Source organism: Melanerpes formicivorus, unplaced genomic scaffold (assembly GCF_026170545.1).
Source record: "Melanerpes formicivorus ecotype bairdi unplaced genomic scaffold, bMelFor1.0.p_v2 SCAF_40, whole genome shotgun sequence".
Lineage (NCBI taxonomy): Eukaryota > Metazoa > Chordata > Aves > Piciformes > Picidae > Melanerpes > Melanerpes formicivorus.
Genome location: NW_027142392.1, coordinates 1240351 through 1256737, shown reverse-complemented (window position 1 = coordinate 1256737; position 16387 = coordinate 1240351). Strand labels below are relative to the sequence as shown.

At 39.2% G+C, this 16387-nt stretch overlaps 1 protein-coding gene across 1 annotated transcript in view; it reads right to left on the bottom strand.

Annotated features, from left to right (window-relative positions):
• CNGB3 (cyclic nucleotide gated channel subunit beta 3) overlaps positions 1-16387 on the bottom strand; it is a 51954-nt gene that overhangs the window by 19375 nt on the left and 16192 nt on the right. The window contains exons 4-10 of the mRNA XM_068158514.1: positions 13168-13322; positions 11503-11697; positions 10257-10465; positions 6609-6659; positions 5112-5198; positions 3866-3930; positions 2299-2421 (exon numbers count right to left, since the gene is read on the bottom strand). Coding sequence (XP_068014615.1) covers positions 2299-2421; positions 3866-3930; positions 5112-5198; positions 6609-6659; positions 10257-10465; positions 11503-11697; positions 13168-13322 — 885 coding nt within the window. The remainder of the gene's footprint in view (positions 1-2298; positions 2422-3865; positions 3931-5111; positions 5199-6608; positions 6660-10256; positions 10466-11502; positions 11698-13167; positions 13323-16387) is intronic.

The following is a 16387-nucleotide window of genomic DNA, read 5'->3' as shown; positions in this document are numbered from 1 at the left end:
GGTTTTGGCCATAACTAGCACCATTTTATGGACACAGCAGGCATTTTACATGAAACACTAAATCAGTGCCAGATCATTTGCTTTGGGTCAGTGTAATCTGAGACCAATAGAATTTTGATTTATTTGTTAAACTGCTTTGTGCCATTTTAAAGGTTATCTTAGAAGCTGTGTTCATCTTATCTCTCTTCTGAATGTGTTCCCATTCTATGTGAGACCGATGACGCATTGAGTTTCAAACACTGTCAAGGCTGACTGCTATGTGAAGGGAAATCTACACTGTTGGGCCATTATATATACTGCAATGTCTGGTCACTTTTTTTTTCTGACAGATTTTCCCTGTATTGTTCTTAATTCCCAGTTTTCAAAGAAATGAATATATCTAGAAGTATCTTGTCTGATATATTTAAATTCACATTGCATCTCCAATAATAGCTTATGTTCACACAATGCCCCAGATACTGGACAGTCAGATAACATGTCATGTCTGATTCTCTGTGACAATGACTATCCCATATAGAAAGAAAGTTAGTGAGATACTAAGCTATGCTTTAAGAAATGCAGCTCAATGTGGGATACTCTTTGCGTTTCCATTAGCATGGGACCATGTACAGGCAAAACACTAGTCATATATTCTCCAACCAATGTCAAGATGAGGTAGATTAATGGCTTAATGAGGTTCACATGAATACATCCTAATATTAATTTTATTTCAGCATTTCTGTTTTGGACAAGTATTGAATTAATAGTTCGTTACTGTTCATAAAGGCATATGCCCTAAATCTGATGTGATTTTAGTGTGACACCATTTGAGAAGTGCTTTTGTCTCTTCATGGAAAAGGAGTCGCAAAAAGACTAAAGCACAACCAATGATTGTGGGCATCACTGCAGTGCCTGTGATCAAGTCAGCTAATAATTTTTACTGTTTCCTTAAGTGAAATGTAAAATAATCTCATCCATGAAAAACAGGAAGACTTTCTTGCCAGTTCTCTTGGCTGTTCTGAAGACACGTTCAAAACTTGAAGACTAAGTGCTCTGATTACAGAGATTTCAGGTTGCAGAGTCTTAGTGACTTCATTTTTTAATGAGAGTGCAAGTAGTCCCAAGGATGACATTAACAAAAATGGCTATAATGGAAATTCATTCTGCATTTTGCTTGTCAGATTTCTGGAAGCCTTGATGCTGTGAATAAAACACATGTGTACAACTTTAAGTGGTCCCACTGAGCTCCATGGCCCTGCTTGCATGTGTCTGACTACAGTACTCAAGCTGTGTGTTTTAGTGGTGTGCAGAAACTTCAGCCATGCCAGATTTTTGATTAATTTTTTTTTTGAGAGAGAGCCCTAATTACAAAACAAGAAAAAAAGGGGAGCAACTTTACAGAAAGTATGTTTTATTCCCCCAAACTGTATTTTTGTCCTTCGAAATAATAACTTCACGCCAAACTCACGAATGAAGTCTGACAAAATTAGAAGTAAAAGGAGCATGTCTCCAAGAGAAATATGAGAAGTCATTTCAAGGGTGGCTTATGATAGCAGGATTATATTGTATGTGGTTTTGCAAAGCATGGAATTAATGGACAAATTGAGCTTCTGTGACTTTAACTATATGGTGGCCTCTGGAAGAAATGGACATTCCCACATCTGAACCCACTAGATAAGTTTTTATGTAACTGCACACAAAGTATGTTATGACTTTGCTGTTTTATTTTACTTCCTCTCCATCATCTTAATCAATGTCCCTTACTTGACCCTTACTCAGCCTAGTGCTGTCACAAGGAGTTTATGGAAGAGTGTGGCAATATCCAGTCCTTCCCACTGGAGACACATGTTTGAGCATGACCTTTCCAAAAGGTCAGAGAAAGTGGGTGGAGGTTTTTCAGCCCAATCACCATGGTATTTAGAAGGACTAAAATGCTGCATGTTAGTGAGGCAATGCTGTGTGACAGCAAGCAAATAAAAATCTACACCTCTGATCCCTTTGAGGGATTGTTCTGCAATCCTTCTAAGAGTTCCCATGTGCATATGCAATCGGTGAGTCTTATTTATGGCCCTTGTTACTTTCTAAATGTTTAATTAAGTTGGTGCTTAGCACTGACTTATAAACCTATAAAAGCTGAAAGTGGTAAACTGATTGTTTGCTGCACCTGCCTTCCAAATATGTGTTAGTAATGAAAGCTGCTAATCAGCAGTCATGGTGCTAAAATTTTGCTATCCAAGCACTCGTAAAGTATGGGGAAAAGAAGGGGATGCATGAATTAGCAAAAGCAACAGAAATCTCTTGCAAGAGAAACGGACTTACATGTTCCCTTTGCCATCGTACACCCATCTGGTGCTGCCAAGTCCTTCATAGTCTGAAGCCCAGTAATACAGGCATGCATTAATGTGCAAGATAAACAGCAAGTATCCCGTTGTTCGAATGACCCTATAAAAGCCAGCAGATTCCTGTAAAGCAACTTAGATTTTTCCTTCCTTTTAATGTGGAACTAATTCCTTTTTTTGGATCAATGGTGTTTACATTAAAACATCTACTAAGTCATTCCCCACCTGCACTGATTCTGAGACAAAAAATAGCTGGCAGTTACATCTCTCCTGTTTGTCCAAGGTCAAATAAATAACTTTCCTAGAATATTTGACACAGGGTAATTTTTACATTATGGTCCTCTGAGGGCTTTGTAATCCACTTCTTTAACTGACTATGAATATTTACAGAAATTTGAAGCTATATTAATGAGGCTGTAAGGTACAAATTAATGTCTTTGCCAAACAGTTCAAGATATCCTTTAAACTTGTGAACCAAAGCCAAGAAATATCTGAGGTCAGAAATGAACTGCTTTACAAGAGCTGTGCTAGAGAGCCTGCACAGATCTGTTAAATAGTGTGATTTAGTGGCTACAGCAGAAGTTATATCATTCCTAATCCCAGTTCTTATGTTTATGGCCAGTTCTTTGAAGAACACCAAAGACGAACTACTTAAGAACCAAGCAGCTTTCTGTTTAATACAACAATGATCTCATTGTGTATCTTCTGTTCAGTGTATGAGGATCAAAAGAAAGATCTCCTGGATTTAGCTCTCCCTTCAAATATTCATACAGGCAAGGGATAAGTAAGCAGGAAAAGTACAGCAGTTACCTAAACACAGGGAGGCTCAAGAGCTTATTTCCTGCAGCTAGAATTCAATGCATTTTGCAGTGCACAGTAACTGGATGCGTGGGTCTTAGCAGCATCACTGACAGCTGAAAGACCTCCTGAACTTGCTACAACCATATCCATGAACTGTTCAAGTAAGGTCCAAAATTCTTTCTGTCAGTGCAGAAGGTGAGAACATAGTGCAGTGGACAACAGTTACAATCACTGTTTGTGGTCTGTGCTGAATTGATTCTCATTCCATGTTTAGTCAATTCAATGGAGCCTCAAGTATCTGTATGCATCAGGTTCATGCTGAGAGCATACTTGACTAAAAATGTTGACATAAGCTGAAGCTCATAACTCTTATTAAGTATAAATAAACAGTTACTGAGTGTTTGGCACTGCTATTAGCAACATATAGTAACATATAGTCTTTCATTAAAGAAACTTCTTTCTGATGCTTCTGATCAGTTAAATTTTGGCAGGAGCCTCAGTTTGGTGAGCATTTTGCTTGAACCAGGCCAGCCGAACTGAGCTGGATTTCACGTGTGAGTGAAGTTTTACATTTATTATATTAATGATTACAATAAACCAAGATGTATAAAAAATAAATAAATCTGAAGTTGAACAGTTAAAGAGGTATCATATTCCACCCAGTGCTTCACTGACAACTCATGAAATCAAGTGAAATACGTTCTGTGCCAAGCTTTGTATGTTACTAGGGTTTAATAAGCACATACCTGTAGATGTAGGCTTTGTCCAGAATAGCTTCCAAACGATCATTAAACTCAAAGAATGTGTTATGCTGAATGGAAAACAAACAAAAGTAATCCAAGCACTAGTCCTCACTATACAGCTTTATAGAGTAATACTGACATTAGTTCATATATACATTGTAAAAAGAATGTTTTGGATTTTGGTGGGGTTTTTTTTCAGTATTCCTTCTTTAAACAGGTGAACTGCAAAGTAAAGATGAACATTTAATTAACATTGTTTTAGGTGTTGAGTGTACCATTAATCTCAATATAGAAATCACCTTGCTGCTTAGGTCAGACTGCTGCAGAGGAATGACTTCTACCTCCTCAAACATACCTGATTACTGGGCAACTTGATCAGATGCATAAAAATCCATGTTTTGTCTCTCTGAAATTCCAGTAATTCTCAATTAAGTGATTATATATATCAATAAACAATTACTAGATGATTCCATGTAGGGTATCGACTGCTGTATTGAACTCTTGCTGTTAATTATTTGTAGTTTACTTGTAGCTATAGCCCTTAATATTCACACATAGCTTGTTTCTCTGTTTCTGTCTTTGCCCAATATGAGGCTGCATCTACCTTTTCATTCATTAATACTGCTTTGATTCTGAGTTATTCAGTGTTGGGTTTGTTTTTTAATTGAAAACTGAAGTGAGGAGCGCCCTCATTTTATTCTTACAGTTCTTGTGTTTCCCTCCAGCTTTGAGGACTGTTGTCTAATCCCTCCTCAGGCCCTTCATTACACAACTCCAGATATCTTTGGACTTGATAATAGAAGTGAGTTTACGTTTAGTAAATATGCTGTGTATTGTTTCTGTTGTCCTTAAAATTCCTTCCTTTCCTGTTAAGTGCCTGGCATTAGCAACAGAAGGGGAAAAATATTGGCACTAACTGGTAAACTTTTTTTTTTCTTTAAATAAAACTTTGAAAACTAAACAAGTAATTTAAAATTCATCTAATTTAAATAATGGGAAGAAACTGGTCTTAATCACAAAACACCTTTTGAAAGTAAGAAATAATAAGCCAGAAGAAAAATAAGAGAATAAGATTTCATTTGACTAGTCTGCTATCTTGTATTTTTTGTTGATTTGTTTACTGATGTTTAGCTTATCCTCATTATACTTTCCAATTGTTTCTGTTTCTAAATATTATAACAATGTTTCATTGGGTTGTTAAAACATTTATATGTATTTACATGCCATCCATCACTAACAAAGACCTTACCTTTAGCATCCTGTTTGCTCTAAATGCTGGGTTAAATCCAAAGAAGAAGTATAGAACATCAAACGGCAATACTGATGCCACATCAAGCTGTGGAAGAGCAGAGAGGGCAGTTTAAACTTCACAAGAATCATAATGCATTTACTTGCAGTCAAAAACCTATTTGGATTGAGTATCATATTTAAGCAGTCATCATGCTAACCCCATAACGTTCTAAACACTGACAGGCGAGATTATTTCTTTGAAAGCACCAACGGCTTTACTCTGCCCTGCTTTTATGTCCCCTGTGCCTGAGATTTTAATCTGTTTCATGGGGATTATTAACAGTTTCTCAGGAATTTGTTTACTAATACATTCTGTCTAGTTATGACAAGGCTAAAATGGTAGATGTGTGACTGGTGAGTGGAAATGGGTGCTCCATAAGTGCTCCATAAGTGCTCCACAAGCACTTATTGGAAGTCCTGTGGCTATAAAACCTAGGCTGCACTTTTGAATATCTCAATTTCATGTATTTAAGTAGTGGTATCAGAGACACTGAGATACATTTAACTGCTAAGCAAGGCAAGTGCAAAAGTATTTACAGAAGTGGAAGGAGCAACAACTGAGATGTCAGAGCTGTGGTGACAGTGTCACAGAGCTGCGTATGCATCAGGAATTCAATAACTACCTGTCTTCTGTAGGCAAAACCAATACTTAGGAACAAAATGAACAATTTCCCTAAATAAAATGCATCTTTATTTTTACAATGTGCAACGATCATCAAAAGTCTTAGTCTGAATTTTTGTTGTGTGAGTACCACAAGATTCTTCACAACTGTTCACCCAATACAGTTATCATCTAGCTTCAAGATTTATGTTGCTTATGAATCTCTGGCAAGCTGTTCTTATTGCCTTTCAGTGTGTGTGTGTGTATGACCTCATGCAGATTCATCAAACAATTTTACTACTTCTATTTTATTAATGTAATTATCAGAATTAATAATTATTCTGTTTTACAGCTAAACACTGTTAAAGACAATGGCAATCTTCAGCTGGTCAGCGTTGGCATGCCATCAAGCCACTGTTTTGTGGTGATGTTCTAAAACCAGCAATGATTCTAAGGGAATGAAAAAAAATCCTGTGAAATCCTACAGCCAGAAGTTACCAGAACAAGAAGACACAGCCTCAGACTGTGCCAGGAGAGGTTTAGGTTGGATGTTAGGAAGAAGTTCTATACAGAGAGAGTGATTGCCCATTGGAATGGGCTGCCGGAGGAGGTGGTGGAGTCACCATCATTGGAGGTGTTCAGGAGGAGACTTGATGGGGTGCTTGGTGCCATGGTTTAGTTGTTTAGGTGGGTTGGATTGGTTGATGGGTTGGACACAATGATCTTGAAGGTCTCTTCCAACCTGGGTGGTTGTTATTATTATTATTATTATTATTATTATTATTATTATTATTATTATTATTATTATTATTATTATTATTACATTTTGACACCAGTAGCCTGAGGTCTACTTACCCGAAACTTCAGAGAGCTGTAGTAGAATTTCTTCATTTCCACTTTGTCTGACTAGAGGACAAAAAGGTACAGTCAAGAACAGAAAGTTAACAACAGCAAGTTTGCAGATGACACAAAGTTAGGGGCAGATGTTAGTCAATTAGAGGGTAGAAAGGCTCTGCAGAGGGACCTCGACCGACTGGAAAGATGGGCAGAGTCCAATGGGATGGCTTTCAATAAGTCCAAGTGCCGAGTGCTGCACTTTGGCTACGGCAATCCCATGCAGAGCTATAGGCTGGGGTCGGAGTGGCTGGAGAGCTCCCAAACAGAGAGGGACCTGGGTGTGCTGATCGACAGCCACCTGAATATGAGCCAGCAGTGTGCTCAGGTGGCCAGGAGGGCCAATGGCATCCTGGCCTGCATTAGGAATAGTGTGGCCAGCAGGAGCAGGGAGGTCATAGTGCCCCTGTACTCTGCTTTGGTTAGGCCGCACCTTGAGTACTGTGTCCAGTTCTGGGCTCCTCAGTTTAAGAAGGACATTGAGACACTTGAGCGTGTCCAGAGAAGGGCAACAAGGCTGGTGAGAGGCCTTGAACACAAGCCCTATGAGGAGAGGCTGAGGGAGCTGGGATTGTTTAGCCTGGAGAAGAGGAGGCTCAGGGGTGACCTTATTGCCCTCTACAACTACCTGAAGGGTGGTTGTAGCCAGGAGGGAGTTGGCCTCTTCTCCCAGGCAACCAGCACCAGAACAAGGGGACACAGTCTCAAGCTGCGCCAGGGGAGGTTCAGACTCGAGGTGAGGAGGAAGTTCTTCACCGAGCGAGTCATTCGTCATTGGAACGGGTTGCCCAGGGAGGTGGTTGAGTCATCGACCCTGGAGGCGTTCAAGGGGAGATTGGACGTGGCACTTGGTGCCATGGTCTAGTCATGGGGTCTGCGGTGTCAGGTTGGACTCGATGATCCTCGAGGTCCTTTCCAACCTAAGTGATACTGTGATTCTACTGTGATTCTAACAATGAGCTCCTGCAACTCAACAACAATAATTCTCTTTAGATAGTAGTGATAATGACAGTTGAATGGAGAAATTCCTGTAGGAAGAAACAGTACTTTCCTTAGACCAGATTTTATTAGACCTACTTGAACAAAATCAGGTTTGGAGTTTGATTTTTTTTTTTTGGCTGTTGGTCTAGCAAAGTATTCTGCATTCTTCCCACAACCTTCTCTGTCAAGACACCTAGATTAGCTGGTGCTTGAACTAACCCTCTTCAATTTCATGGCTAAAACTCCATTTGACTTCAGTGGTTCAAATCAAAATGCAAAGAACATTTCTGATGGTGCTGTGCAAAATTAGCTCTTTGAAAGCTAGCGTTATCATGCTACCATTATTAACCATTATAATAATCAACAATGCATCCATTAGAAATTACTAAGTTGTTTTTGGTTTTTCTGGTGAGGGTTTTTTTTTTTCAGTGTATTGTTGTTTGGTTGGGTTTTGGTTTTGGGTTTTTTTTTCATTTCTCTCCATGGGAACTGATGCTAATAACTTATACATATGAAATTGTAATGAATTTGAAATGAATTTATAATGAAATTGTAATGAAATTGAAATGAAATACATATGAAATTGTAATCTCTAGCATCTAAATAAATGAGTCTATTATTAGACTTTCTTTTATTGATACCACCAGCATGTTAAAAATATCTTTGAAATGAATGCAGGAGATCAGGCAGTAAATAATTTCTTTACACACTAAAATCGGTTGAATTGTGCCAACAGCTTCAAGGAAAAAAAATAATAAGGTAAGCTTCCTATGCTGGAGTTTTATCTTTGTTCATAAGATTTAATTATTGTAGGATTTATAAGAGATTGCTAGTTAATGACTGTCTTGGCATGGAAAAATACACTACACTGCACTGCCTTTAATATCAAACTATATATCCAAAAGAAGCGTGGTCAGCAGATCAAGAGAGGTGATTCTGCCACTTTGCTCTGGTAAGACCTCAACTTGGGTACTGAGCCCAGCTCTGGTGCCCTCAACACAAGAAGGACGTGGACCTGATGGAGCAGGTCCAGAGGAGGGCCAAAAAATGATCAAGGGCTTGGAACACCCCTGCTATGAGGACAGGCTGAGGGAGCTGGGGTTGTTCAGCCTGGGAAAGAGAAGACTCTGGGGAGACTTAATAGTGACCTTCCAGTACCTGAAGGGAGCCTACAAGAAGTCTGGAAAGGGGCCATTTACAAAGACCTTTAGTGATAGGATAGGGACAGTGGTTTGAAATTAGAGAAGTGTAGATTTAGATTGGATGTTAGGAACAAGTTCTTTACCGTGAGTGTGGTGGAACACAGGAACAGGTTGCCCGGGGAGGTAGTTAAGGCCCCATCCTTGGAGATATTCAAGGTCAGGCTCAACGGGGCTCTGGGCAATCTGATCTGGTTGGGGATTGTCCCTGCTCACTGCAGAGGGGTTGGACTAGATGACCTTTGGAGGTCCCTTCTGACCCAAACCATTCTATGAGTCTATATTTGCAGTTTTGTTGGTAAAGGTATCTGTAATATCTTGTATGCATAATGTGTAAAATTCTATGTACAAGCACTGACCTAAAGTTTGTTTCAAATTACATTTGAGGTTATATCATTTAGAATTCTGTTTGTTGGGCACAGTAGTGCCACACTAAAGATATCAAAAAATTTGTTCCACATTAGGTTTTCTCCTATAAAAAACTTAAAGAATCAAAAGTAGAGCAGATTTTAAAGAATAAGTTGATGTACTACATGCCCTTTTGATATGTTAAGGGCAAGACTTTACCTTCTTTCAGATACTTGCTTAGAGTTTTAGTTTGCATTTTTTTCTATAACATGATGACAAAAAATAGTAGCAAGAATCAAACTTGAATGTAAATGTTTTCCCAAAATAAAATGTATCAAATTACTTTCAAAGCATCCAGAAATGACAAAGATTTGTTCTGATTTCAGGGAAAACAACATATCTGCCAATCTGTAACAGAACATGCATGTCCTGTACAGTGATAGGAGAACATGCACTGTCTTCAGTTATGATTCTTGCACAAGATGAATAGAAAGTTGAAAGTTTCACAGATGTTTATATATAAGCATGTATATCATGTATGTCATAGTATCATAGTATCATAGTATCATAGTATGATTCAGGGTTGGAAGGGACCACAAGGATCATCTAGTTCCAAGCCCCCTGCCATGGGCAGGGACACCCCACACTAGATCAGGCTGCCCAGAGCCTCATCCAGCCTGGTCTTAAACACCTCCAGGGACGGGGCCTCGACCACCTCCCTGGACAACCCATTTCAGGGTTTCACCACTCTCATGTCATATATGATCAGGCATATAATCATGGATTCTGGTGAAGCTGCCCTAGTTTACTCTTGGTGAGAAAGAGCTTGATGTCTGTTCCGACTGCTCTCATCTGTTACTGTCAAGCATTTTCTTTTTCATTTTAAGAGTGTAATCAATGGATGCATTTCCTTCTTTCAAAATAAGATAATGGAAAGTCAGTGGAGAAGAACATAGGCATCCTTTGATAAAGAAGTCAGACATGTTTGACATAGTAGGAAAAATGTCAGATTAGAGGTAATTTCTCTATTGTACTATGACACAGGACCACTGCCTGTGAAGATGCAACATCCAATACTTACTATGATATCTCCACCTCTTAAAAATTGCACACGGGGCTGGAAAACCAGCAAGTCACACAGGTAGCAGATGTCACAAATTATATCTATGGTAATCCAATATATTGTGTTACTGGGGGTTTGGTATGGGAACACGAAGCGTAGAGGAATAAACCAGCAATTCCAGTTATAGGCGATTGTCACCAGCATGAGCCACGCCACGTAACGGCGATCTGAAAGACATGACATTGAGGTTAAAGGCATAAAGCTCAAATGCTTCCTTGCTCTTTTAGACATATTCATTCTGCTGCAGCCTCTGAGCTTGCTTCTGCCTACCACTCTCCCTTTTTCAATGGCACAGGCTGCTAAAATTATATCACAGAATCACAGAATTTCAGGGGCTGGAAGGGACCTCAGAAGATCATCCAGTCCAACCCCCCTGCCAGAGCAGGATCACCTACACCATATTACACAGGAATGCATCCAGGTAAGTTTTGAATATCTGCAGAGAGGGAGACTCCACAACCTCCCTGGGCAGCCTGTTCCAGTGCTCTGTCACCCTCACAATGAAATTCTTTCCCCCTCGTATTTACATGAAGCTTCCTATGCCTCATCTTCCACCCATTGCCCCTTGTCCTCTCATTGGGCACCACTGAGCAGAGCCTGGCTTCATCCTCTTGGCACTCACACTTTACATATTTATAAACATTGATGAAGTCACCTCTCAGTCTCCCCTTCTCTAAGCTGAAGAGCCCTCAGCTCCCTCAGTCACTTCACATACGTAAGATGTTCCATTCCCCTAATCATCCTCATGGCTCTGTGCTGGACTCTGTCAAGTAGCTTACTGTCTGTCTTTCTATAGGTCGGAACTAGGAGTTACATGAAGAATTTTCAAAAGGGTAGAAAGATCAGTTTAGGAGATCATACAGACTTTAATGCAGCTGAAGACATTTAATATATTTTGTACGCTTCTGGTGCATATTATAAGTGGCAGAAGAATTATTTGGCCTAAGAGAATGGGACAAATTCTAGATCAAGAATTGGAAGACCTGGGTTTTTGTTGTGGTTTGTTTACACACCAGCTTTATGGCTGTTGTCACTTTTCATGTCTTTCCCCTGTTTGGAACAAATCTTTGTAGGACAAGATTTATGTGTGTTACTCTTCGTTGCAAACCAGGATGTGGATCTTAAGGTGGTTCAGGGGTGCTCTGTATTACTAAGTCACTTCAATATGCCTTTACCCCTTCTATTGAATAGCATTTGATTTTACCTGTGTATGAGTCTATGCTTTCTGGTAGCTGCAGGTACTCCTTGTATTTTTTCAGTGGAGGTTTTTTGAATTTACAGCACAGCATATCACAGTAGTGATCCTCCTCTGGCTTTGCTTCTGCTTCTTCTTTCTTTTCTTCTTTCTTTTCTTCTTTTTTTTCCTCTTTTGGTGGGGGTGGAGGCTTCTTTTTAGGTGCTAGACACATAGAATGCAGCACAAGGGTGACATTTTAATTAATTACTCAATTAGTCAATTACTACAGTGTGCCCTTGGACAGCGCCCACACTAATGCCATAAAAGACTGACAAGAAATAAGGCAATTAATAATTCAGCATTCATTATTGCAACTGGGCATTTGTCTTTGCAGGATTGTTGCAAATAATCCATACAGTTAGGATGGAGATAAGAAAAGACATCCACGACATGGGATGATCTCTCCCCTCTCCTGAGACCTGGCACACAGCAGGCAAAACTAATAGGAAATGATGGTTTTGTACATTTCCAAGCTTACAAAAGTCACCCCTTTGAACCAGTTCTTTCATCTTTGGGCTGGACAAATGTGTCCATGCATTTATCCCTTTAATTCTGGTGGCTTTACTTCTGAGTGGTCTTAGGAGTGAACTAGCAAACTGTATCTATAATGATTTAGGACATAAATGATTATAAGCTCTACAAAGAGAACAGAAGAGGTAAATGGGCAAGGAAGTAAATTTCTAGAAAAGGAATTATTTTATCAGCTGTCAGGTATCAGGTATCATTTGTAATACTTCAGGCACTATTTTTTTTTTTTCACAGCTTGTTAGAAAACAGACAAGCCATACACAGCTTCTGAAAATGTCAGAATATAAAATCATCACACTTAATTCTTTGTGAAAAGGGAAAAAAAAGAATCAAACTTTCCTCTGAAGAGGAAAAATATGTTTCTCTTTTGCATTGTATTTGGTCAATGTTTAACTAATTTCAGATGAGTTTGCTCCATTCAAAGCACGAAGTGAGAGTCCTCAGTGTGTACAGAAGATTGCTGCCATGGCTAAAATGTTATTTACTTTTACACAGCAAACTCTAATCTCAGAGTGACTACTCTCTGCACATAGGGTATGTATGATTCTTCATCTGTTTCAAATCCATCTTTATGAATAAACATATCTAGAAGCTCTTTTAGAATATAGGAAACTCCTTTTTTTAAAAGAAAAGGATAATTCTAGATACTGTTGTGTTTTGGGTTCCCCCCACCCCCCCCAAATTCTTCAGTGGTTGGGTTCAAAGGGAGTTAAGAGCAGGCTGGATGAGGCTCTGTCCAGCCTGATCTAGTGTGGGGTGTCCCTGCCCACGGCAGGGGGGTTGGAACTGGATGATCCTTGTGGTCCCTTCCAACCCTGAATGTAACTGTAACTATAACTATAACTATAACTATAACTAACTATAACTATAACTATAACTATAACTATAACTATAACTATAACTATAAATCCTTAAACACCTGAACTTACTGTATCTACTATGGATACACTGACTGCGGTGGGCACAAACTGAACCATTTCAGTAGGCAAACACACTTAGTAGTTTATACATACTTGAAAGTTTTGTCACAGTATTTTCTGTTCCCACAAACTAATATTCACCTTTAAACTCAACCAATGCACAGCTGTTTCTAGAGTTACTTACTAGACGTGGGACTGCCTTCGGGGGAGGACAGCACTGGGTCCTTCAGCTTTTCCTTAAAGGCTGTTGACCTTTCCCGCAGTTTTTTAGCAACCTCTTTGAGATAAGCTTCAGCGTGCTCATTGATTTGTACATCTGCAGGGGCTGGATTCTGTGTGCTTATTGGGAAACAAAACAAAAGAAAAAAAGACAAAAAGGTGGGGGGAAGGGGGAGGAAAAGGCTTAGTATACTAGAAAGTAGTGGAAGGAAGTCAGACATTAGGATTGGATCCTTACTGGCCACAGCACTCATTCACATCATGAATTCACAGTAAGTAGACACCTAAGTCCTTCCTTATTCCAGCAGCAGCCTACACAATATTTCAAACAGAGGAGGCTGGGTCACTCTGTGCTCTGCACAGCACATGACACAAGTGTTTTCCCACTGCTGCTTTTCACCAAGTGCTACTGTGGCTATGTAAGGCTTGGAGCTTATGTATTCACTAAGATACAAGGCATGCTTTTCACATCTGTGCATAAAAATGTGCTTGTTTCTATATAGAAACATTCTAATGATGTCTGGATGTAACTGAATGAAAGACTGATGTGCAGGTGAGGGAAAAGAGACTTTGCTTAACTCATTCTTTCTAATACTGTGGAAATTGATTTCATCTAGGTTTTGTTACGGGTGTAGGCTAACACAAGGTAGAAAATGCAGCTGTTCTTCTAAGTGAAAACAAAACACTGGTGTTTTTGCTGTAGTTTCTTCTCTTTCCATTAGTAGTTTACTCAGGGTAATAGTATCACTGGGATAAAATTCTAATGCTCACAGCCTTTCTTTAAACCTGAAGACCATCTATTTTCAAATACCTGTGAACTCACATTCTGCACTGAAAGGAATCCTTTTAATGAGATCTATTCATGCTGCATAGTCAATTAGAAAATCTAGGTGAGAGTGATTCTTGATCGACTCTTTTTGGGTTCAGTTATTTGTTGTTGCCTGCATATGCAAGCTGGGGCTAGTTTGGTATGTCACCCAGGTGACAGAGGGGCCATGCATGGACCATGGGATATTTCTTCTGTATCCTAGACTAAACTCTTTTTGTCTGATGTCACACATTGATGTTAGAGCAGTTTGGAAATGGCTATGACTGATGCAGGACAGCTCAGTGCCTCCTTCCACATAGGTCACAGCTGCAACCACTATACTGAAGCCCTGCCAGCTACACACAATAAAAAGAGCAGATCAGGGAACTATTCTTTCTTTCTTAACAGTTTCTCTTCTTTGTCCCAAATACCTTGGAGATGACAATCCTGCATCAAGAGAAAAGGCAGAAAACAGTGAAGCATTCCTGAAATTCCCAGATTCTTGAGAAGACCTTTTCAAAGGTGAGTAGAGGGAAAGTGATATGACAGCAACTTGGGTAGGGAAAGAAATGGAAAACACTGGAAAGTGATCTTTGAATAAACATCATGACTGCTCAAGACCCAAACCTACTTTGAAGTTCCTAACAGAAGGAGCTGTAGCTAAAAACAGAGAGTGTCAGAGTGGGATGCGGGTAGCTTTTCGAGAAGCACAGTTTTCTGGAGATACAACATGCATCATGGTGCTCAAGGAATGATAATTTAATGAAGAGAAAATTCTTGAGAAATGGGATGAAATGGAGATAAGCTGTTAAGAAGCAGAAGTCTGGAAGTAGGTGCTTATTATTCCTCTAATTTAGGTCTTCTGTAGTGTCTGTTTCTTAAAACTCACCAGGCAGAAGGTTAATCAACCAGTTCTGATATACTTTGTAATCTCATCACAGTTCCTTTTATGTCATGCATTCCCTGTGCTCAGGCCATCTGCAGTGTAATGAAATCCTTTCTTGTTTAGAGCTCACATGTCACAATCAGTTTTTCAGATTCTATATAAAGACTTTGTAATAACTCTTACTCTTTGCTGTTGCTGTATTTGCTTAGGGCATTAGCTAACTTACAGCAAACTATTCTTATAACAAGTCTCATGCTCAAGGCCCCTTCTATCTGTTTTCTAGGGATAAGCTATAAATTGCTTGTGATTTTCTTGTTATAATAGCCTTTCCAATAACAGTTAAAGTCTCTTCTATCATAAATTTGGTGATTTATCAATGCAATGTAGTCTAAAGAAACCATGTTACTCAGTGCTGATTAGATGCTGTGAATTTGTTTGAAGTTATTTGGCCACTCTTGATGAGAAATTGATTTTCCTTGCCATGCTTGTCATTGGGTTTGCATTGTCTCCTCTCCTATTATTCCCTAGTAATTCTTACTTTAAATTTGCTCTGCTTAATACAGGTGGAAGAAGCTCCATGTCACACACTGCTAATTTGGAGGTCCATATTGTACCTGTGCTTTGTGTGGAGATGTATTTTTGAATTGCTTTGGCTAATTCAAACCTGACAAAAACACGCTCAATAAACTTTGTTTCTAACATTAGGTGATGCCAGGATTTGTCTCTAACATGAAATGTTCTTTAAAGGAAATTTATCTCTGACCTTTGTGCAATATGTTACAATATGCCTAGGTCTATATTCCTTACTATACCATACAGTCCTTTACAGAGGGAAAATGTCTGTTCCCTGCAGAAGTAATAATTCCATGTAGCTGGGGAAATGAAAACAGCATCACTACTCATGTACTACGCATGCAGTTTGTTATTACCTCGAATGTATTTTGTTTAACAATAGCAACATATGTAATAAAAGTAGTATAATAATCATGTAGGGTTCTTGTGGTTTTGATTTGTAGGTATTATATATTTTCAACTTGAAGGTTTAAGCTTGTTTGTTTAGTGAATGAAATTACAATCCTTTAACTCTCCCCAGGCCAGAAGGAAAGATTCAGACATTTACAGCACAGTGGAAGAAAATGGCCTTGAAGGAACATGCCATGACATTACTGTGTCCTAAAGGGCAGCTATCAGGAGGAGAGAGACTCCCTTTTTACAGAGCAACACGGTAAAGACAAGGAGTAATGCATACAAGTTGCTACTGGGGAGATTCTGACTGGATGCCAGAAATTTTTTTTTCACTATTCAAACTATTGGACATTGGAATAAATTCCCAAGAGAGGTGGTGGATTCCCCTACATTAGACAGTTCCAAGGCCCAGCTTGCCAGGGTGCTGGGCTGTCTCATTTAAACCATATTCTTACCCTTTTATGTTGGGCTAGATGATCCTTGAGGTCCCTTCCAAACTGGTGTTCTGTGAGTCTATGAACCTAT